At 39.5% G+C, this 15,531-nt stretch overlaps 1 protein-coding gene across 9 annotated transcripts in view; it reads left to right on the forward strand.

Moving 5' to 3' along the window:
* MYO5A (myosin VA) overlaps positions 1–15,531 on the forward strand; it is a 103,323-nt gene that overhangs the window by 19,128 nt on the left and 68,664 nt on the right. For 8 of the 9 annotated variants that reach the window (XM_056345905.1, XM_056345907.1, XM_056345909.1 and 5 more), the window contains exons 2-4: positions 2,274–2,384; positions 3,828–3,999; positions 9,725–9,869. In XM_056345905.1, the coding sequence (XP_056201880.1) occupies positions 2,274–2,384; positions 3,828–3,999; positions 9,725–9,869 (428 nt within the window). Of the gene's footprint in view, positions 1–2,273; positions 2,385–3,827; positions 4,000–9,724; positions 9,870–15,531 lie in introns of those variants that run through there. The other variant, XM_056345913.1, reaches the window with a different exon arrangement.

Raw genomic sequence — 15,531 nt, forward strand, 5'->3', positions numbered from 1 at the left:
TTCTATTGTCACATCCTGGTTAATTATTTTGAAATTATTCTGTAGTCTCTGTAGGTTTGTACTTGCATTGGCTCATACACTTGTTAGCACGCACCTTCATTTTAACTGAGACGTTTCTTCGCCTGTGAGTTGTGGATGTAGCAGGGCTGAAACAAGCAAACAATCCAAGTGCTCAGATGACGGCTGGTGCTGCTCCTGTCCCAGCTGCTCCACTGCCTTTCTGTTGGCCTCTGCTGCTGTTATATACAGTGCTCTGTGAATGGCGAGAGCACATACTGAAGCATTGTTCTAAGGATTTTTCCCATTTCAAATACTTCATGAGTATTCATATCTTTTGGGGGAGTGGGGAAGAGAGTATGTAAATAATAAAAGTTATACTGCACTTTTGTAATGAAAACAGTAGCAAATGTGTATGAAACTCGTAAAGCTCAAAGAAAAAACCAAAACACAACCACATATTTCCTACAAAGAAGAAATTGTCTTTGTATAAAGTAGATTCTTAGGGCTGGCGTAAACATTCAGTGAAGATGAAGACAGACCAGGTGTGGGAGCATAACATTCTGTAGTGGGAACGATGAAAGTGAATTTTTAATTCTTTATTTCATTATTTTTCTCCTTTCACTCAGTAGGGAGAATCGGTTTACATGTATGGTATACGCTTTTCAGGAGTTTGGGAGCTTTCTAGAAGGCGGCAGTGGCAGTGCTTTAAAGGCTGCATCGTGTTAAGGGAAAAAGCCGTTGATTTAGGCTGTTGTAAATTACTCACACACACTGTTCTTGAGCAGCATCCTGGGTATGGTAAGCAAACTGCTTTGTGAAGTTCGAAATAATTCCGGGCACTGAGCTTCCCTGGCAGCCTCCAGCCCCGCAGGGTGCCTACCCCTCTCCTGGGCCAGGGGCTGGGACTCCTCGGGTCTCCCTCCCCATCCCACTGCCTTTGCTGAACACGTTTTATTGCTTCCCGTCTTACAACAAGAAGTCAATATCAAGTTAGTCTTTCAACAAATCCCTAGTAGAAACAAGAAGTGCGTAATTTTAAGTGGCGGGAAGACTGGGTTAATAAGAGGGGGGGGGAAAAGAAGCATCAGCATTCTTTGAGGCTGAAGATGCTACAAAATAGCAAAAAAAAAAAAAAAAGAGCACAAAATAAAAATAGCACAAAATAAGTTGCATAAGATTAGGTGATGAAGATGTATGACCAAATGCAGTTTTCTCTCCCATCAAATGCTGTGTGTTAACAAATACATTATGGTTATTTTGAAATAGTTTAGTGGATTGAGAATGTTTTGCAACATGGCTGCACCTCTAAAGCCAAGAAGCTGTTTTGTTTGCAAAGGTGATGGGAGTGGGATGATCTCAGTGCTCTCTAGGCATTGCAAGAGCGTCAGTTCAGAAGCTTTAATATATTAAAAATGTCATAGCCTTTTCCTTATGTTACTCAAGAGCTGTTTTCATATGTACCTATTTGCATGTACATGCAACTGTCTAAGTAACTAGATGGTTTCCGTACGCCTTCGACTGATTCTTGTATATGAGATAACGATTATGTTTTCACTCATTTAAAAGTGTGAATATTATTTCTGTTTTTGGAAAGAAGTCATATGTTTGTTCCGGTTACTTTTATGAATAAAGTTTGGGTGAAAATGGTCATTAACTGGAATGCTGGTTTGGCTTGTTTTCCTATTATTTGGAGGGCTTTTCAACCAAAAAATTTCATGTTTTTTCTTTTGGCATTGTGGAGATAATCCATTTTAAACTTGCCCTATTTGCAGCTACAAAGAAAGGAGCTTTTAATACTTGAGATCAGATGGCTTTGCCTGAATTAACACAGATGTGCCAATGTGTTCTCTTAGGGGAAGAAAAAAGAAGGCAGAAAAAAGCTATATAATGTTATACTGCAAATGCATTTAGAACCTACTTAGAAGAGTTACTGCAAGTAATTTTTTGATAGCCAAGTTTTTGATCTCTGAAAACACAGATTATTTTTTTTCTTTGTAGATTTCCAGCATTGAATGTATGTCTTGGAGCATTATTTTGCATGGGAAATGCCTTTTTCTTTGTGTAGGTAATAAAATTAAGCTCATGTAACCTTTTTCCAATAGAACAACTTATTCACATCAAACATACTAATTAACTTGTCTATTGCTTAAAAGTTTGGCTGTTAAACGTGTATTTAAAAAACAAAAACGTGGTTTTGGTGTCATGTGTATTGATGATTTAACTATAATGGAAGAAGTCGTCACTGACCTTTTGCTGTTGTTATTGTATTGCAGTATGCCAGGGTTTGGATCCCTGATCCAGAGGAGGTCTGGAAGTCAGCAGAACTTCTCAAAGACTATAAACCTGGAGATAAAGTCCTCCAGCTTCGACTTGAAGAAGGCAAGGTAGGTCTGCATATTGGTTGTAAGCTGATTGTTCTTGTCGACAGAAACTGATGTGTCTTAATGCAGGAAGCTGTACTGTCAACATATATCAGTATTTATGTATGTGCAATCATTCTTGGCCACCAACTTCCAGTAGTATTTTTAGTTACAAAATTGATTTTGCCTGATTTCTAAAATAAATTAAAAAAATATTGTTGCTTTTATCTGACTGCCTGTTATGTTCAGTTGCATCATCTTTTAGTGCTTACGCTTTTAAACCTGTAACCCTGGTTTGATATTCCAGTGAGAGCAGTGTTGCTAGGAGAAGAGTGTTGCAGAGAAAGAACTGTGACTTTTAAGTTGAACATAACCATCAGGAGATTAATAAAGATAAAAAGGGGCAAAGATTAAGGGCAATATGAAAATGATGCTGTATATGGTGTAGAGAAATTATGAGATGTCTACAAAAAGCTCACATCCTTCTAGTCAAGGCCTGTTCATTTTTTTCAAGCCATCTAAATGATTCTTTAATTTTGTTGTAAAATGATGGTGATTCCTCAGGTCTTCTAATGGAAAATAACGATCTACTGCAGTTGGTCAAATATTTATTTTTAATTTCTTTTTTTCTTACTGGTGGGCAGCTTAGATCCTACTCTCATGTAGAGGCCTGCATAACAATGAAGCAAAAAGAACAGATTATATATATAGAATAACTTCTAAATAAAATATCTTACTTGAATGAATGTCAGTCTTTGACTCACATTTCTTATATGGCAAGCTGAGTACAATGTTTTTAATCTGACAAGATTAATTTTCCCCCCACATATTCCAGGCTGTGTGGTGATGCTGCACACTTGCACATTGCATGTAGTAGAATGGGGGTGTTTGCCAGTTAAGTCACGTTGTGTGGGACAGCAGGTAAATAAAGTGATTTTAGAGCTAGAGACAGATGCAATTAAAAGATCTATATTAGAGATTAATTTAGATCTGCAAAAAATGTAGTAGCTTTTTTTTCAGTTTATGTGTTCTTCATAGCATTCTGCCAGCATTCTCTTGTAATATTACTATCTGTGAAGCTGGCTGTAGACTGATGTGAATCTGCTTCCTCTGTCTGTTCCACTCCAGAGGAAAATAATATGGAAAGACTAGTTAGATTTATGGTATTAAGTATTTTGTTTTGTTTGACGAAAAGATTTGGCAGCAAAAGCAAGGAGTTTGCTTAAGTACTAGTCCAAAAATATGATCCATCTTTATGGTTGCCTGTTATACATATAGAAAACCCTTTTGGGAAATTGTAAATTATGTTTTTGGAGAAAGAACTGCTAACTTGAATCTTCAGAGAATTTAAATTTTGCATTGTGTTTTTATAATTTGGGCATGTTTTGCTGGGAAGAATGGTTGGAGGGACTGAATGAGGAAACCTAAACACCAGCTCTTTCAACACATTTCCATTTGATTTTTCAGGACCTAGAATATTGCCTAGATCCGAAGACAAAGGAACTCCCACCCTTGCGAAACCCTGACATACTTGTTGGTGAAAATGACCTCACAGCACTCAGTTATCTCCATGAACCTGCTGTTTTACACAACCTCAAAGTTCGATTTATAGACTCTAAGCTAATCTATACCTACTGTGGCAAGTACTGTTGTTTCATACCATAATCTTTACAGAGAATGCCCTAGGCAGGAAAAGGAAAGTTGATATGCCAGCCTTTAACTTAGTCATTTAATGATAGGGCGTGTTGTGCTATTCTTACAGAAGACTGTATGTTTGTGGTCGTTAAGTGCATCAAGTAGACTTGAGAGTATTAAGCTTCAGAGAAAATTGACTTCTCTGTGTGTTCCTCTAGCTTCCCAGTGGACTCTGTTTATAAAATATGTATACAGCAATTTTAGCTTGCCAATGAGATTCCAGGCTGGTTGGTGTTCCCCTTAAGCTTGCTTAGATAGGTGTGGGCTGGAGGAGGGCTTCACAAGGTGCAGATGCAGGAGGCTAGCCTTGCTGTTCGGTGGATTTATTGCCCAGCTATGATCGCCTGCCTCTGCATTCAGCTCCTCCATATCTGTATGGAAGATACCAGTTTATTTTCTTTTTCGTGTTTTGCAATCAGTGTAACCTTAGGAGCGAATTTGTAACAGTACGTGAGCCAATGCTTGTCTGATCAGAATTAGGAACAATCCTGGTTTTAAAAATACTATTTAACTTGTGGTAGAGGTTACGTGAAGTTGAAGTTGCCTGTGATATTTTCCAGTGACCAGAATCGGGGGAAATTAATGATTGCTTCATTGTAAGTGCAAAATTGCAGCTGAGTGATCTGTTTTAAAGAAACCTTGTGAGATAGTTTGGCTTAAAATTTAGATGTCACGCTTCTGGACTTTTTTGTTTCAGTGTGCATGTGTTTCTTTTAAATCTCAGTCTTTAGTCAAAATACATTGCTAGCTTTTCATATAACCTTTCAATATACATAAACTTTGCAAATTTTCCAAATATTTCTCTAGTTTATCTGTATGTTGGATGTTGTGCTAGTGCATAAGAGACAGTTTAAGTCATTCACGCATTTTTTTACATTTTAAGCTGAGTAAAACAGAACATAATATGATGGTGTGATTGCTAGAAACCAGATAGTGAAAATTTCCTTCCCGTAATTGCCTGATTAAGGCAAAGGCACGTTTGTGTTGTCAAATTATCATTTCTATATTCTTTGCAGCCCAGTTTATGCCAGCAGAAAACATGGCCCATAATTTCTTCTTTAATGTACAATTCAACTTTGTCTCTAATCAGAGTTTTGTAGTACAGTCCCAGTTCTTGGTATCGCAATCCAGAGCCTTCTCCGTGTTGTTATATATCGCTAGACTTGCTGTTTATAATTTCATTGTACTTTGTGCTGTTTTGCAAGCTATAGAGCAGGGAAATCATGTTGCAAGGTTGTCCTTGACAGCTAATCATGGCTGTAGGTACCTGAAGCAGGAATTTGTGTTTTGCAGCTGAGGGTCTTGTCCTGTTCTGGTCTGTATATGGAATTTGCCAAGGGTCAGATTTTCCCTCTTCTGGTTGCTCTCACAGCTCATGGTGATGGGTGTGGAGAGCTAAGGCAACCAGCACGTTAGACATACTGTGATGGACAGGCTGCAGGCAGTAATGGCCTGCCACATTTTGCTCACTCCGGCTATTCCTAACCTGTGGATGCTCAGCAGAGTTCATCTGCTTGCAGTCCTGCTCTCAACAACATCCAGACCATGGGGGACTGAATCAGACTTTGCCACCCTCTGCTTGCAGCCAGCCTTAATTCCTGTAGGAGTGGGAGATGATTCATACCTACATCCCATCATCCCATCATGCAGTCAGAGGATGACTAGAGGCACAGAATAATTAAGGTTGGAAGACACCTCTTGAAGTCTTCAGTGAAGCTCCTTTCTTAAAACAAGTCTGACCAGCTCAGGTTGCTCAGGGCTTGGACAGTCAAAGTGTCTTGAGTATTTGAGTATCTCCAGCGATGGGGATCACACAGCCTCTCTGGGCAACCCCTGCTGAAGGTGCATCTTCTGGTCCCGGCACTGGGAAACCACCTTAGTTCCCCCTGTTCAGACAATGTCTGTGTTTCTCTCCCTAGTGCCCCTTGAGCAAAGCTCTTCTTGGAGGAACATTTTGTGAAAGGGCTTGTGTGCAACTGGAGTCTTGTGGCCTGAGCTTGTAAGGGCTTTTCAGTCTGAGTTTCATGGTCCCGTGCCTGCTGATGCTGCTGTACCCCTCCCATAAGACAGCCTGCCTGGTTTGTGTTTCGGCTGCTCACAGTCATGCTCTGTGTTTAGCATCATTTAAGAGGCTTGTGAAAGGAACGTGCCGTCTGCTAGTTTTGCTGTGTTTGGGAAAATATGTTGTTTTCATGTTTTCCCGAATGCAGCTTTAGTTGTGGGTTTGGCTGGTTTTATAGTTCCTCATAGGGCTGGAAGGCCTTTAGCTCTTCATGGATGAGTCTGCCAGAGGGCTGGGACTGGTGGAGCTTGGTCATCTGTTTTGCTTCCAGACAAGACTCAAGTGACTTGCATGTGGATTTATTTGAAACATGGATCCAGTAGCATGGAAGGTCCTGGCAGTCAAAGTGCAGGTGAAGGAGGTTTAACGCTGCCTGGCGACCTGAGGAGTGCAGTATGCTGTGGGTTTCTTAGCTTGGGATGTAGGCGTATGTATATTATGTTATAAGCTAAGGAAAATAATGGTGGCGTGGCGGCCTTTAAAAAGCTGATCCTTTGGCCGCAGATGTTCGCCTTCCAAACTGCTCTATCAGTTCCCCTCTTAAGTGCAAGTTACTTTCCCTCTGCAAAGATTAACGCCTTAGAGCTCTCCCTGCAGAAGGAACTGTATTTGCCCCCTTAATCTGACTCACACATTAGCCAAGCTAGTTTAAATACCGTGTGAAGGTGGTTTGAGCTAACCCAGCTGATTTAGCCTGAAGGAGATTAAAAACACTTTAATCCACCGTGAGTATTATGGTGACAGTATTCTCAACCAGCAGAACTAGAACTGGGATGGATGAATGTCCACAGCCCTAGAAATGAATTCAACCATGCTGTCAGAGTGTAATGTGTCAATTGGATATTAAATTCTTTAAAATTTCATTTTGAAGTAATCCAAACTTTTAAACAGAAAACCTCCTGATTTCTTTATTTCAAGTCAGCCTTTCACCAGCAGTTCAGAAGTGATTTATAACTTGGCTTTACTGCTGGGAATATGGAATGAAGAATTAATAAAGTAAGCTGAAAAGTTACAAAGGAAAGTTTGAATGCTTTTATGGAAAAACTGCTATGGCTGTGATGAAAACTCAGTGAATACTGCTGGTTAGTTCAGATGTATAAAGTACAGCCTGCAGTGCAGGAGAGCAAACTTTAAATGAATAAATTATTTCTATTAGTGGGCAGTTTATGTGCAGATGGGTGAATATGTTCAAGATAAAAGAGTTATATACACTCATTTTGGGTATTTATAAGAAGATTGGCAAAAAGAATAGCCAGAGTTTAATTTAATGTAATTGTAGGAAAGAAAACACACATAAATCTGATTTGGGAAAGGTCAGATATTTCTTAAAATAGCAATATGTTTTAGTGGAGATAAAGAGAAGTTATATATAAATTAATCTGAATTATAGTCCCGTGAGACAGACTGATTTAAAAGTTCCATAGAAAGCGTATAATTCCTAACTGACTTATTTTGGATATTCCAGATGGTAGTTGCTTGTTGATTTTACAGATCGCTACTGAAGTTAAGTGATTTAATATGCTGGAGACTTGTCATGGGGCTGCTTGTTTTGAATTCAAGGGTTTGTTTTTGCCAACATAGTCGAAAGCAGGAGGGAATTGTCTGAAGCCTCACACGTGTTTTTTTAATGTGTCTCTGATTAGACTTGCGAGCATGGGAAGCTCAGCTCGGTGGCGCGGCCGTACTTTACTTTTTACTATTTTTTCACAGTTACAGAGGGCAGATGTTAAAAACCAACACTTAAAATATTCCTTGAGTTTGCTAGTACTGATGTCCCTTCCCCTCCCTACCCCCCCCCCCCCCCCCCTCTTATTTTTTGGCTCATCATTACAGCATTACTTGGCATAAAATTTTATAGAGACTTTTCACTCAAGCTCCTGAGTAATTTCAGTGAAGTCATGGCTGATGGAAAAATCACTGACTGTACCTATACGGGTGGGTCTAAGACGTAAAACTTGCCATATATTTGAGGAAATAGATCGAGGTCTGTCAGATCTCTTGATGAAAGATATTCTGTTGTTGTTTAATGTTTTTGCTATGGTTTGTGCTTGATCTATAAATGCATGACAGGATTTAAAAATAGGATGATGCTCCCAGCGCAGTGCCAGACTGTATGTGCTTTCACTTCCCTTCTCCCAGCTTTTCCATGGAAGATTTCTTAGATAGACATCTCAACACTGTAATCTGCACAGAGCAGAGGGCTGGGATCTGCATTGAGGAAGTCTAAATGCATGCGCGCGCGCGTGTGTGTGTATTTCTGAATAAACTTAGAAGTGAGTTGAGTGCTAGGGAAATGCTTCTGGTGCAGGTTCCTCAGCAATGGTTTGTCCAAGGAGCGTGGGCAGCATGCCTGCTGTAATCACTGTGCAGCCATCTGCACCCGCGTTGTCACTTCTAGGCACCAACATATATGTGTAAGAAGAAATTCCAAGTTTTAAATGGCCACTGTTAAAATTAGAGTTTGTTCCCCCCCCCCCCCCATCACGTTGTAAAGGTGAGGAGGAATTGCCATGTCAAGAGAGCACAGTTTCCCTGACACGGCTGGGTCTCACATGGCAGTGACCAGTGTTTTCACCCCTGCACGGAGCAAATAAGTGTTCCCTACCCATGGTAAATGCTGCAGGAGAAAAAGGTATAAGTAATCTTTTTCAAATCATTCCTGTGGGCAGAGCAATCCTTTAATCCTTTCTCATGAAAAAGAAAATCATACCAAAAGCATTTGAGATCTCACTTTGTGGCTGGGAAGGATGTATGGAGTAAGACTTAAGTTTCCCTGTGCAGGGAGAGTAAAAGAATGGCATGAATTTAGAAATGCTGTAGTAATGAGTGGTATTAAAAAAGGCAGATATGTGTTTAATTGGGATGGGAAAACTAGAATATGCAAGGTCTAAGTAGTTATACACACAGGTGTGTAAGAGGAGGGTTTTATGGTGCCTGCTAGAGCTGTCATCACTTAACTTCCTGACACCTCTGTATACCGCTGTGTATCAGCCCTATGAAATATGTCTACATAGGGGTTTTTTGATCCCTTTGAGCAGGAGGTTGTCCTGCCTGACTGACAGGGATGTCTGGAATGCCGATTACACCATGACTCTACTTTGTTGCTTGTTATAAAAACTGAAGATTCCTGGGCATAGCATAACAGCTGAAGGGTTAACACACTTCACGTATCCAAACTGACAGTCATTGAGGCCATGTAGTAGTTACAATTAACAAATCACCTTATCATTTGTAATCCACAGTAAAATACAGGGAAATACAGTGCACATTCGTTGGCTTACTACACTGAGCAGGCTGTGTTTCAAGTTGACACAGTCTGAATCTGTTTCATGCATGCTAGCTTTAGAAAAGGCAGATTGAGAGAAAAAGTAAAAAGTTGTCCCTAATATGTTTCCTAAAGCAGAGTAGAAGTAAACTCTTCTGGTGCTTTTTGTACTGAAAAGTGTGGTCAGAATAAGTACCTGTTGAAGTCAGCATGTCAAATCCTTATTTTTTAGTTAATATTTTTAGAAAGGTTAGAACAAAAGTTGGTGTTAAAGCCATTTTTTGGTTTGTTTTATTTTGAAACAACTATTAATAATTCCTTTTTTTCTCATTTCCTTTGTAGGTATTGTCTTAGTGGCCATAAATCCTTATGAACAACTGCCTATCTATGGCGAAGATATCATCAATGCATACAGTGGCCAGAATATGGGGGATATGGATCCACATATCTTTGCGGTGGCTGAAGAAGCGTATAAGCAGATGGCCAGGTTTGTAGACCACGTGTCTTGAACTCACTGTTTTTCTAAAAGGAGTGAGACTTAAAATTTCTGGCCAATGGCCTTCTCTTTAATTCATATTTTGCAAGATCTGTATCCAAAGTTTTAGTGCCTTTCACGAGGGGTAAGTTGCCTAAGTTAGAAAGCAGGAAAGCATGATGAATGCCATGGAGATCATGGCCACTGACATGTAAACAGGAATAACCACAGACCTTGTCAGTATTTAAGTCTAAAATTAGCCCTGTGTTTTATAAGATTATGTTTTTTTCATTTGATTAGCAAAACGTGGAGATGCTTTTTAATCATCAGTGGATTTTTGAAAAGTGCCAGATTCTTAACTGTTTTATTGTATTTATTGTATTTATATGTGATATGACAACAGGAAAAAAAATCACTTGGCTTATGAGTGCTGTTAGGGGCTCCTAGCTGTGTCGGTCAAGTTCCAGCTACGTAATCTGCCTGTGGCTGTTGTTGACTAGAATTAAGAGGGAGCAGAGGGATGATTACACAGAGTGCCTGAAAATGGTGTCTCCAAGGACACTGTAACAGCTGTGCAGGAAATCCTCATTTCTTTAAATATTGCATGAAAATGAACTTGTCACCCAAGGGGAGTGGTTATTAGAAACTTCTGCCCCTTCACCCCAAAAGCCTGCAAATTTGAGGAGCTTTTGAAATATTTCATTTCTAGGATAAAGATCTTTTGGGCTACTGTGTGGTCTTTGGTTAACAAGATGGTCCCTAGTGTCCTCACTAGTTATCTGCAAGCTATTAATTAATACAGTTTTCCTTGTTGACAATACAGCCCATGATCAAATTAATCCAGTAAAACAGTGGCAGATCTGTGGGTTAACTGCGGTGGCCTTCAAGCTGAACTGCAGGAGGGGGAGGCAAAGGGAAGATGGGTTGAAAATGGTAAAATGTTCATCTTTGAAATTAGCTGTCTGTTCATTTAAGAATCCATCTGAGAGCTAAAGTGAATAAAATGCTCTCTACACTGTGAAGTGAGTCAGCTGCATACATGAATATGGTGATTCACAGTACCCAATTAATAGAGAATTTCAAAAGAAAACGGTACGGTACAGTGCAACATTTCATGACTTAAAGGTAATTGCAAAATAGCCAATGTTTCAAAAATACCCTGCATCTGCACTGCTGAATGGCAGAGGTATTCAACTTCCTTTCTGCTAAGAAAATAGACATATAATCTGGTATGGGAACATAAAGGCAAAACTGTGTTATGACAGTCACATCTACATTGAGGCTCTTTCAGTCTGGATCACTGCTGTTTTACAGATCTAGATCACTGCTGTTTTAAGCAGACTTGTTACTCAAGTCCCTTTAAAAGCTCTACAAAATAAGAATTTATTAGCCTTATATTATATCTGAGGCACTGTACAGTGACCTGCAGTTATATGTCAGTGATGGATGTAATCCAGATTCCCAGAATTTTTGTTCTTAATATTAACCAGTGGAAGTAAAGAGGCTGGAGGGAGATCTCGCCACACTGGCTGCCTCTAGTCACTGTTTGAGGCGGGCTTACGTCTTGACCTGTGTTGAAATTTCAAATTGTGGGATTGCCTGCATTGTATGTGTGTGTGCGCTTGTTAGCTGAAGCCTGTGCAGTGGCGATTTCTGTTTGCCCCCATCTGCATTCTCTGCTGTCATAGGAAGACTCAAGGGGGCTGAGATTTTGGCTAGAATTTCTGCTGTGGTTTTTCCTTTTTGTGTTAATTGCATGCTCTTCAGCTCTTGCTGTGCCCTCTGGCAATTCCGCTGTCCTGAATAACAACAAATAAGATGTTGCAGAAGTTCTTTTTTTGAAACAAATTATGAGGAATTATATAAGCATGGAAACGATCTGAAATAATCCTTTTGCATTAATGAATGAATGATTTCCTTTGCGTGTCTACAACATGTTCTAAACAATTTGTTATTCTTTTATAAATAACTGGCAGTACTTTCATAGGTGCAAAATGAAATCTGAGCACATAATGAAAATTTAAAAATTCCTCTACACTGAAGTAACAGTTTCATTTAGTTTCCCAGTGTTTATTTCCTTTTCTCTCTCTCTCTCTTTTTTTTTGGGGGGGTGTATGTGTATGTGTGTGGTATTTGTTTTTAAGAAGTTTTTCTGTCATTTGGACATATAGACATTTGCTCATTCCATTTATTTTCTAATGCTGTTTCCAATTCCTTAATCAATTGTCCATCCCTTAAACTTCAGCAATACCTTCTACACTCTGAACAAATCACCTTTTACTCCTGAATTACGAAGTTAAAGAAGAAAATGTGCAGATTTACATTTCTGCAGCTGGTTATTTAAAATTGAAAATCAGATTATCTATGACTATTTCTTTAATGCTTTAATAATTGCGTTGGATATTCGTATGGTAGGTACTCATGTGGATTAATCTGCATTTATGCATGTAATTGGTGAGATTTATTTTTCTGTTGTTTCTAATCTTCCCTAACTCCACGTTTAAATGATCACTGGAGTAATTAGTCATGATGTTCCTATGCATAAGGCTTCAGTGAGCTCTTCTAAATATTTACTCCTTAGGTCTTTTTCTTAATTCATAATTTAATGATTTAGGATTTGTTCTTGCCAGTTCATTGCTTCATCTGATGTGGCTGAGAAGCTCCTTCCATGTGCATGGTTGTAACTAAATGATCTCTGTGGTCTTCTTCAGCCAAAGAAAATGCCCCATGACAGCAGTCAGGAAAGCTGTGATTGTACATGTTGTGCCTTCAAAAAATATAGTGCAGAAATGTTGACTGCTGGAATGACAGGGATGGAGCTCACATCTGTCTTGTTCATGAAAAGTGATATTCAGCAACTGCTTGGGGTTAATTGCACATATAAAGCAGCACGTAAAGATATCTTCATATGTGAAATTTTCTGCATAGAGCAAGCCAAATGGTGTGGTGTGCATGGGCTGTGAAGCAGTGTGCCGATTTGGGCATCCATTGTTTCCTCTTTCAACCACAGTTCTATCATCAGTTTCCAGTGGAGGGTTAGGGAGAAGGAATATGGCTCATCTTTACCCATAGCTGGCAATACGTGATTACTGTTTGCTCAGTAGTTTTTTGTCTTTTTCAGCACAGCTTTTTTAAGACTAATCTCATTTTGATTTTTTTTTCTATTTTTTCTCTTCTCCCCCCCTCCCAGCTCTCCTCTTCTATTCCCCCTTCTCATCTGTATCTTTGTGCCTTTTTCCTTTTCTCTCTCCATCTGCACAGACTGACAGCTTCATTTCCAATGCTTTTCCTCTACTGTGCCCAAAACAAGCAAGAAACTAGTTTTACGCTGCATTTAAATTGTATTAGACTTAGGGTTATGTGCGCCTCATGCTTATCAATAACATTATTGGTTTGGGTTGTATGATCCTCCAGACTGCAGGTCTAAGGGTTACAGAGCCGATCTCTTCCTCTGAGTGGGAGGAGATCCACCTGCGAGTGGCTCCCAGTGGGAGGGAACAGGATCAGTCGGATGGGGACCTGTCCGAGGGGCTCGCCCCTGCCGCAGGGCTTTTGTGCAGAGCAGTTTGGGGGCTGCCATGGTTCTGTAGGAGCAGCTGTAACAAGCTGTGCTTTCTGCACAGTCTCCCTCATGGATATTGTTCATGGGTAGCTTCATTTGAGCAAACTTATACAGGTTTGAGACAATGTGTAAGGCTGACAAACAATTCAAAAGGAAGTAAGTTGTTACTGAAGAACTTATTTTTGTCTCAGAAATACAAACCACAATATCAGCATGTGGATGTTAGAACAGTGCACTGCAGTTCAAAGGGTTCAATACATGCAAAGTCAGCATTTGCAAATTATGAACAAAAAAGTTCAGTCTTTACAGTTACCCCTCTGTAGTATGAAAATTGAGGCAAAGCATCAGTTGGAAACTATTTATTTATATATATATATATATATTTTTAAGCATTACAATTTCAGTGGGAATCATAATCACCAGCAGGTGCAGTTCATTTTCATTGTAATATTCAGTAGAAGCTTTCATTTTTAACTGCATGGTTTGCAGTAAGAGGAGACGTTGATGATTATACTCTTGAAACTGTTAAGAATTACATTAATGTATGAGACTTATGATTATGAGTTTCCTAACACCATTAGGGAGAGAAGTTCTAAATCAGACTACCACAGGATACCCTCCCCTGCCTAGTAAGGGTATATTGCAGCAATTAAGAGAATGCATTTTTTTATAAGCACTTTGTTGGTCTGGTTTGTTCCATCCTACTTATGGCTGATGACAGACAGCAGAATTCAGTGCTTTTCAACTTAATAAATTAACTTGGAGATTTCCTTCTGATTAATTGGTGAAGTTGTCTAGCAATGTGCAAGTGGAGAGTAACATTTGCAAGCAGAATTACATACTGATGAGATCCCTATAAAACTCAATGAAAACCAGGACGGAAAGCAACAGTCTTTAAAGCATCAGTCTCCAAAGTTTGATTTTTCTGTTTGGACAAAGTATAATGATTTATTCAATGTTAGCATGTATCTTTTTCATTAAATTACCTGTAATAAGCAGGATGCCTCTCTTGTTTTGTCAGATTTTGGCATGTGTCTGATGGCTCTCAGCTACGGGAAGATTTTTTTCTATTGCCTTTTGTTCGAAAGGAAGCTTGGTGAGCTGTTGAGTAGGTGTTCTGAAAGCACCTCGGCTGACAGTCTCCAGTTATCCCAGGCATCCCAAGATGATGTCCTCTTACAAAAATGCATGTTTGATCAGCTGCTGCTTTGCTTTTGAGTGTCTGATAAATGGATAGTCCATTCTCCCCTGGCAGGAGTCGGGAGGGGGGTGATTAACAACCCGTAACGGATCTGCATCCAGTTATGAAATGAGAGCCTGCTGTGGTGGGTATCGTACAAACATACAATGGCTGCCTTTGACTTATGTCTTTGACATATGACTGTTAAAATTAAATACTTATCTTGAAAAGAGATGGTACTTTTGGGGCTCCGTTGTTAAAATTAGAATGAAAAGGGAAACTGTGCTTTCTGGTGAGACCAGATGGTACTGGAATAGTCTCTTATACTTTGGGTCTCACATTTTATGATGTTAGAGGTACAAGACAGTGGATGGGGCGACCAACCTGACGTAACTTCAGGGACCTACTTGTCTGAGCAGTGATTATTTTTAAGTAGCAAAAGGGTTAAGTATGGTTGTAGCTGGAAGCTAGAGTTCATGTGAGGTGTCCTGCTGGTAGCTAAGCAATGAGCTTTCCCAAACTATTGCAGGAGTGACCTCTGACTAATCCCTAGATAAATCAGTTGCATAGTGCTGGCTCATCTTTGTGCTCCTCTGGAGTGCAATCTGTCATGATTTTGCAGCATGTGCTGACCTCAGTTTTCTTCATTTGTATGTGTCGAGAGATGTTACCATCAATTCATTATCTTTTCACCTTTTGCCATTTTTACAGTCAAGAGCTATGTTTCCTGGATACAAGTGAAATGGCAAGTGGTGCAATTTGTTAATTAATTATTTTTTTTAAAGTACATCTGCTGGTTTTGAGAGTACTGCAGAACTTTTTTCCCAAGCTGTTGTTGAAGAGGATCAAAAGTGCTTAAGAACTGAGGTGTTTCGGCATGGCTGAGTTTGCAGCTGGAACAGACTCAAGAGAATTCAGGTTATGTATGATAG

The sequence above is a fragment of the Falco biarmicus genome, chromosome 7, assembly GCF_023638135.1.
Source record: "Falco biarmicus isolate bFalBia1 chromosome 7, bFalBia1.pri, whole genome shotgun sequence".
Classification (NCBI taxonomy): Eukaryota; Metazoa; Chordata; class Aves; order Falconiformes; family Falconidae; genus Falco; species Falco biarmicus.